The sequence below is a fragment of the Lytechinus pictus genome, unplaced genomic scaffold, assembly GCF_037042905.1.
Source record: "Lytechinus pictus isolate F3 Inbred unplaced genomic scaffold, Lp3.0 scaffold_26, whole genome shotgun sequence".
Lineage (NCBI taxonomy): Eukaryota > Metazoa > Echinodermata > Echinoidea > Temnopleuroida > Toxopneustidae > Lytechinus > Lytechinus pictus.
This window is the reverse complement of record NW_026974146.1, coordinates 134,036-142,494: the sequence shown is the minus strand read 5'-3', so window position 1 is coordinate 142,494 and position 8,459 is coordinate 134,036. Positions and strand designations below refer to the sequence as shown.

General features: G+C 37.7%; 1 protein-coding gene across 1 annotated transcript; it reads right to left on the bottom strand.

Annotated features, from left to right (window-relative positions):
• Positions 1 to 1,413: 1,413 nt before the first annotated feature.
• Positions 1,414 to 8,239, bottom strand: LOC135158043 (uncharacterized). Its single transcript, XM_064115307.1, has 3 exons — positions 8,144 to 8,239; positions 7,610 to 7,735; positions 1,414 to 7,120 (listed from the first exon to the last, which is right to left on the bottom strand). The coding sequence occupies exon 3, from the start codon at positions 4,515 to 4,517 to the stop codon at positions 2,961 to 2,963; it is 1,557 nt and encodes a 518-aa protein (XP_063971377.1). The 5' UTR covers positions 4,518 to 7,120; positions 7,610 to 7,735; positions 8,144 to 8,239; the 3' UTR covers positions 1,414 to 2,960.
• Between the last annotated feature and the right edge of the window lie 220 nt (positions 8,240 to 8,459).

The window sequence follows — 8,459 nt, the reverse complement described above, 5'->3', positions numbered from 1 at the left end:
TAGGAGACTTATTTGCCCCTCTGCATCTTCTTAGAACTTGTCCTCAGTTATAAACATAACAATTTCACATGCATGTGTGGGTTTGGACGATTTGTGAAAAATTCAGTGTCTGGGTCGAAGCGATTGTACTTGGTTTTCCAGGCCTTCTCTAAATTTGATTTGAATGAATTAATACTGCTACTGTTCACGACCTCAGAAGGTAGGTCATTCCATAGATTGATTACTCGTTGCGAGAAATCGTGTTGCCTGAGTGTTGATTGTGCTCTTAACTTAATTATTTTTCTAGAATGTCCTCTTGTCCGAGATTGAGTGTCAAGTTTGAAGAAATTTGCACAGTCCAAATCATCTATGCCCTGAATAATCTTAAACGTTTGGATCATATCCGCTCTGTTTCTCCTATAGGATAACGTTGGTAGATTTAGTTTCTTCAGTCGTTCCATATAGCTCAGGTTCTTCAGATGTGGAATTAGCTTGGTTGCTCTACGTTGGATTTTTTCCAGTTTTATGATGTCTTTCTTGAGATAGGGGTGCCATACACTACTGCAGTATTCTAAAGATGGTCGTATGATTGACTTGTAAAGTTGAACCAGACCTCTTTCATCCAAGTTTGAGAAAGTTCTCTTGATAAGTCCTAAAAGGCGGTTTGCTTTGGCACAAGCTTTGATCACATGTTTAGAAAATTGCAAATTGTTATCAAAGGTTACTCCCAGGTCGTTTTCCTCAGTCACTTTTGGAATTACAGAAGTGTCATCTGGTACTAGTAGGTAGCTCATACCTGGATTTTTTCTTCCAATAGACATTACTTTGCATTTCTTCTGGTTGAAGGTTAACTGCCAGTCTCCTGCCCACGACGAAAGGTTGAACAAATCATCCTGTAGGCTTACGTTATCATCTTCGTCACGGCGGGGTGCATACAGTTTTGTGTCATCTGCAAATAATTTGACTACAGAGTTCTTAGAAATCACATCCGGAAGATCATTGATGAAGACAATAAAGAGGGTAGGGCCGATAACACTACCTTGAGGAATTCCACTGGTCACCTCACATTCCTTGGACAGTGCTCCATCTACTATCACCCTTTGTTTGCGATCAGAGAGAAACGCTTTAATCCATGTCCATACTTTTCCTTGAATTCCATATCCTTGTACTTTTGCGAGGAGTCTAGTATGGGGAACACTATCAAACGCTTTGCGGTAGTCCAGGTAAATGCAATCGACTATATCCTTTGCATCAAGGGCAGTACTCCAATCATTTGTGACTTCCAGTAGTTGGGTAGTACAAGATCTTCCTTTCCTGAACCCGTGTTGATGAGGCGTTAGTAGGTTATTGGATTCTAAGTGATCCAATATCTGATCCCTAACAATTTTTTCCATAATCTTACAAACAACACTTGTAAGACTTACAGGTCGATAATTCTCTGGAACATTTTTCGGTCCCTTTTTGTGAATGGGTACCACGTTAGCAGAGCGCCACAAGTCAGGGATCTGTCCTGTAATCATTGAGGTGGTGAAAATATCTACCAATACTGGGGCTACCATCTCCTGTAATTCCTTCAAGATCCTAATATGAATTCCATCAGGACCTGGAGATTTGTCTTGGTCCAGACGTCTTAGTATTTTAATTATAGCTGAACTGTCTATGTGGATATCAACTAAGGGATCCACGAAGCATCTGTTCTTGAACTGTGGAATTTCCAAAGTATTTTCAACAGTAAAAACTGAGCTGAAAAACTTATTGAAGACTTCTGATTTCTCTTCGTTGCTTTCGGCATAAGAATTCTCATCATTTATTAAAGTAGGTATTCCTGACTTGGATTTTGTCTTGCTGTGTATATACCTCCAAAAACTCTTTGAGTTGTGCTTGATTTCAGATGAAAGTTTTTTTTCAAAGTCCCTCTTAGCACTGTTAACCTTTTTTGTTGCTTCATTTCTCATGGTGGTATATATAGCTCTGGATTTGACCGTATTTCTTTTCTTGCGTCTGTCCCTCTGAAGAACATTCCATGCCTTATGTTTATCTTTAATTGATCTCTTCACTTCAGCATTCATCCATAGTGGTTTAGGTTTGCAATTTGTGGATACAAGTGGAACATATCTTTCAGTTAGATATGTCATAGCATTGACAAATGACTTGTATTTATCATCAACTTGATCACAATTAAAAACATCACAGAATATATCGTTCTTCCCTGCATCTTTCCTCATTTCATCGTAATGACCTTTGTAATACGCATGTCGATTTCCTCTCTTGAGCTCACTACCTAGTGCTAAAAAAAGTTCAAAGGATATGGCGAGGTGGTCGCTTTTTCCAAGAGGAGCTTTGAATTGGATATTGCTTATCATGTCTGGCTGGTTTGTAAGCACAAGATCAAGAATATTGCTCACTTGTCCTTCACGTAGCCTGGTAGGTTCTGTAACTAGTTGACTCATAAACATATCCTCTATACAATCTATAAATCTGGAGCTAAAGTTCTCTATGGGATCAGAGGTTTTCGGCGGATTCCATGTCACTTGTGGGAGATTAAAATCGCCAACGACTAAGGTAAGTGGAAAGCCTAGCCCTTCGATCTCCCTCAATAGACTTAGTAAGGATTCATTATTCTCAGCATGACTGTTCGGACTGCGATATATACATCCAATAAGTATTGTAGGTTTACCTGGTTTTGGAGTAATACTGCACCAGATACTTTCGGCAAAATTATCACTTGTGAGAACTAAGTTTGCTTTTAGATCCATTTTAGTATAAATGACAACACCTCTTTTGCGAAATTCCAAATCTGGCAAGAACATGTCATATCCTGGAATAGCGTATTCAACATCTTCTATTTCCGTCCTGGAGAATTTAGGGCATATCTCTGACAAGGCGATAATTGCTGGATTTTCAGCTTCAATTCTACATATCAGCTCATTTCTTTTGTTCATCAGAGAGTCAACATTGCTATAAAAACATTTGTAGGGTAGTCATTGCTCTGTTTCAGATTCTTTATCTGATTCTGAGTCAGATCTACTTTCTTCTTCAGTTGGAATGTAGTCTCCGAGGGTAATATCTTTCCTGGGACTATCGTAGCGCAGGTTCACGCTTTCTTCGATAAGAACTTGAGTGTTAGAGTTATTGCCTGGTTGACTACATTCCTTTTGGCTACTGGCATTGTCCTTCGTAGCCTTTATTCTCTCACTATCTTGGTGTTTGAAAGACCTTGAAGACTTTGAGATCCTTCCTCTGAATATTCTGAGGTCTGTTTCGCCGTTCTCACGTCTACTGTGTAGTTCCTTCCTTAAGAGCTTCCTGTCTTCTCTCTGTTGGAGTGTCAAGTCTGGTGAGATGTAAGTGTTCTTCCACCTCTCTGAATTTCTAAGGTGTTTTGCATTCCTGAGAATTTCCCTCTTTTTCATCTGATTGGGATCATCTGACAATTCTACGAGAAGGACGCGATGTTTGTCTGGATTCCATCTTCCCAATCTAGTTACCTTTGCAATGTTCACATCTGCTACTTTCACCCCTGCGTTGAGGATTTCCCTTACGCATGCAATATCATCTTGCTGCCTTATGTTGCGTACATTACTTTCAGATTCTAAAACACCGAAAATAACAATGTTGTTTTTCCGCTTTTCTCTTTCTTCTATCTCAACAACTGATTTGGTGATAACCTCAACCAAGCCTTCTTGTCCATGCCTTTGATTGGGTTGGTGTGAATCAATCAAACTTGCATCATTCCTTGGTTCTATACCTCCAGCAGCATAAGCGTAAGACCGATTTGATGATGATCTACCTTGAGTAGGATGTGGTTGAGATTCACACACCGGCAATCCTTGTATACTGGATATTGAGTCATGCATCTGTTTCATGGCATTTTCTATCTTCTGATTCACCTCCTTTTTCATCCCTTCTAGTAAATTCTCAATATCTGTACATGTTGCTGGTGTAGTAGTGGATGGTCTTATGTTATCCATACCCACACCGGGCTTAGAGTGGGTGGACCTTACAGCTTCTCTTGCTCCTTTAATAGCCATTTTCTCACATTCTTTGCAGAACCAATGACATTTCTCACCAGCTTTACTTCGAATTACATTGTAAACTTCTATGGTTATGTCTTGGCATGGTAAACACACCCATCGATCACAAGCTTCACACTCGATTAATTGTTTCCTTCCTGATTTCTTACAAAGCTGGCATACAAGGGAAAAATCTTCCACATCAGCTTTGTTTCCCTTCTTGGACTTTGTCTCAGCTTTTTTATTGCTAGAAGTAGAACTGATTACACTTGATGATCCCCTTTGGCTTTTGCCAGCTCTCCCTTTCTTCTCATGTTTAATGTTAGAGCCTTGCTCAGTGAGAATAATACGCTTGGTTTTATTCAATGATGCTCTGCTATTTGAAGATGCCGGTTCATCCACTATAACCTCCGAATCTGAAATTTGATCATTGATTGAGTCTTCGGTTATCTCTTCATTTTCACATTTTTTCTCACTTTTTCCGAATGGAGAAATTCTTGTAAGAGTTTGCTGTATTCTATCCATGGTTAACAAAGACTATCACCAAATAACAATTTCAGTACGGAGAGAAAAAATATCGGATACGAAGTACCACTCACATTCACTTGTGCGCGTCGTTATTGCGGATCCAGCCGACTGCAGGCACCGGGCAACGGCCGGCGTAGGTGATTGTGACGACCCGCTCGATGTCTGTGCCTATAGGTGAATCCGCGACACTGCGACGGCGAATTTGCAATCCAGTATAATCCTTGTGAATCTGAGCCAATCCTTCGTGAAAAATCACTTCTATAGCAAGAGCAGATCCTGTTTCACACTAAACGTGATTTATTTCCAAAAAAATATCCAGTACGAGAAGATCAAAAATCTAAAAATTTTCGAGAGTTTTTTCCACACGTACGTCCGCACCCACCACACGCCACAACGCGATGTTAAGATATACAGCAATCTTAGTTTTTAACAAATGTAAAGAATCAATATTAATTAATCAATATTAGGGGGGCCTACATTATACAAGCTCTGCTTTTCAGTTGGCCCTCCCTCCCTTTCAATCATTTATATTTCGATTTGATAATTGTCTATCGTAATTTTATAATGTTGTCAATTTTTGTATGTACTTCAATTGTGATTATATGTTACTTTGTCAATTGTATCATAATTGTAAATATGAAATTGAAAGTGGAAAATAAAATAATTTAATTGAATCTAGACTCTACATAGCCGGCAGAGGCCGCCGAACGGATCAAAGGGGGCTGTTGCACTGACCCAAAAGTCTTGTTTTCTTTTTTTTTCTACGGGGGGGGGGGGGGGGGGGGGGCAGAACATGGTTATTACAATTTGATGGTAATTTTCACTGGTTGAGTATGGTTACTGAAAAAAATAACTGTCACCACTAATAGATTACATTTCTTGTTACAAATTTCGAGAAGCAAAAAAAAAATTTTTGTTCAAGGTATAATACGTAAGTGGCCGGCCCCGGCCCTCATGGATCCCCGTGCCTGTTTTCTTCATCTGGCGTCCGTTTCATAATGAATTACAGCTATTTAAACATCGTTGTTATTGTGATTACCGTGGTAACCTAGATTATGATTGGTTAGCAGTTACCATCGTAGTTAACTACGATGGTAACGGCTATAACCAATCATAATTACCATACTTGTAACTCATGATGAAACGGGCCCCAGTTTATCATGTTTAATAAGTTTCCTGTCCCCTCTAACCTCCAGCATTTCTTGCTCTGTTTTTCCATTTGATAATTTTCCCACTCACGTTATTTTGGTGCCGCCTTTCTCCTACATATATTTCCTTCTTCTTTTCCCACTTGTTATCTGTCTCCTGGTTTCCATAAATCTCGTCTTATTTCTCTTCCACCCCTTTGTTCCTACTTCCCACCATTCGTGCTCTCTTACCCCCCCCCTCCCCCTCTAAATTATCTCTTCATACGTGCCCCTTCTTTTCTTTCTCATCTCTTTTCAACCCCCTTCTCATCACTCTTTCTCTCTCTCGATCTCCATCTCATTTGAATTTTGCCAATTCCAAATCCCTTTCATTTTAGCTCTGTACAAATACTATATGAATACAAATGAAAGACATGAAGGCATTTTTTGGTTAGTTGTGAATTTTATTAATAGCCAGAAAAAATATCACATTATCAGAGGATTTAGCCTTACTTTTTTTCTTAAGCGTATGTTAATACTTTGAATCGAACGAAAATGTTTTTTGTATGCAGGGGCAGCGATCCTGGGGGGCACAGTTCCCCCTACTTTTTGAAGCACTGAAAAGTGCCTTTAATTTTATGTAAGAAAAATGCCCCCTCACGAACGTGTACTGTGTCCCTTTCACCTGACGAGGACCTGTTTTAGGTGTTACCAAGTGCTCTTCCTTGTATGCAAATTTTTACCAAAAAATGCCCCCCGAACGTGTTCTGTGCCCTTTCATCTGAGGGCCCGTTTTAAGTGTTAAAAAGTGCCCCCTCGCCTTCTTGTAAGTGCCCTTTCTCAAATAACTGCCCCCTTTTACCCAAGAAAAGTGCTCCTAAAGAATTTGTTCTGTGCCCCTTTCACCTGAGAAGGACCCGTTTTATGGTCACCATGACGAGTGCCCTTTGAAACAAGAAAACAATAAGGAAATCCTTTGTGCATTAAGTTTAATAATTCATGTGAGTGGGGGTAGATAAGCAGTTTCGTACACTACAGATGGAGGGGGGGGGGGCTTGAAGGACTCTTGCCCCCCCCCAAAAAAAAGGGTGAAATATATCATTCTGAATATTTTGTCGAAATCTATCACAAAATTTGATTTTCTTTTTTAAAATGTCAAAATTTTGCTCTCTCGCAACTTCTTAAAAATTTCACATAATACAGCATTTTCCCTGTGCCCCCCCCCCCCACTTTCAACTTCACTTCGCCACTCCTGTTTGTATGTTTATAGCTTCTCCTTTTGCAACCAGTTTTAATGAAAATTGACAGGAAATTTCCGCATACTTCATGAATTTGGGGTTGTGATGATAATTAAAAAAAAAAAAATTGGACTTGAAAAAAAAACACCTTTTCCATCTTTATCAAGTGCTTCCTAAGCTAAGTCACTCTTCAATTTGTTGGATTTCTTGAATGAAAACATCTGTTACACAAGTCCTGCAGATTGAAAAAATAGAGAAAGAAAATCAATGAATTTAAATTAAAATTGTCATGATTTGTAAAACATAAATGTTTTAAGAAAAGTAAGACTATACATACCGGTATATAAATTTCTTCATCACATAACATAGGAAATCTTACTTCTACTAATTATAAACTTGTACTTCTACAAAGCATATCACTTAAACCTGTTCTATGCAGTTTGCATACCACTCTCCATTATAACTACATGTACTCTATAAAAAAAATGTCAGAGATTTCCCATAAATATGAATATATGAATTAACATATATAAATTATATATAATAGTCAGAATTAAAGATGATATGTTTTGTTGCACAGAATATTTTGATCTGCGAATAAAAACGACACCTAACTATAAACTAAAAACAGAATTGAAATGTTTTTTTCAAAGGCAGGTCTATTTGTTGCCTAAAAATATTGTGAAAACCCCCCATTATTAAAAATAATCACTTATGAACTCACTCATATAACTGCTGCAGGTTGTATTTCTCTTTGTGGTCCTATCACTGTTCTATTAGGCCTACTTCACCAATTGTTTATCATCATCAATCACCTCCATGGAATTGGAAATTGTAGAGCTGCATCATCCTATTGGACAAAATGTAAAATAATAAGATTTAAAAAAAAATTGTAAATCTACAAACATGAAATATGAATATCACACTAAAGAATGAATAAAATGAATTTTATAAAATATAAAACATGAAAAATAAATATTGCTTTGTTTATAAACAAATAGGAAATAAAAAGGCCATTTAAATAATAGTAGATCAAGGACATGACCTTATTTCATAAATTTGCCCAAGGTCCATAACTTTTGGCATTGGTTCTATTTTAGACTCGAGAGCCTGTATATATAAGAAGTGTATATTCAGTATAGATCCTACCTCTTAGCAGTGGCTCAGGTTATTTTTATTTAATGTAAACATGGTTAACATTCATTTCAATGCATGTAATGTATCTGTAATTTTTTATGGGTTAGTTTAAGTTTTATACCTGGATGAGAATCTGCAAAATGATACATGCACTTATGATCATCATGTTTAACCATAGGTACCGGGTAGACCTCTACTGTTTTCTTGTTCTTCAAACTCAACCTGTTTGTGAAAGAAAAGAGAGAACAATAAGTGTCAAGTGATCTCTTTCATGGCCGTATGTACACTGTTAAAAAAAAACTGATTTTACAGAAAAAAAAACAAGATTTTGCAGAAAGCAATAACAGAATCATTCTGTAAATTCATAAAACAGGAAGTTTTCTACAGAACAGGTCTGTTTAAAAAGGGGAAAATGGTGTTTTATTTAAGGAAATTTG

Excerpts from the sequence above, each read along its gene's own strand:
- LOC135158043 (XM_064115307.1), bottom strand. The coding sequence starts at position 4,517 with ATGGATAGAATACAGCAAACTCTTACAAGAATTTCTCCATTCGGAAAA.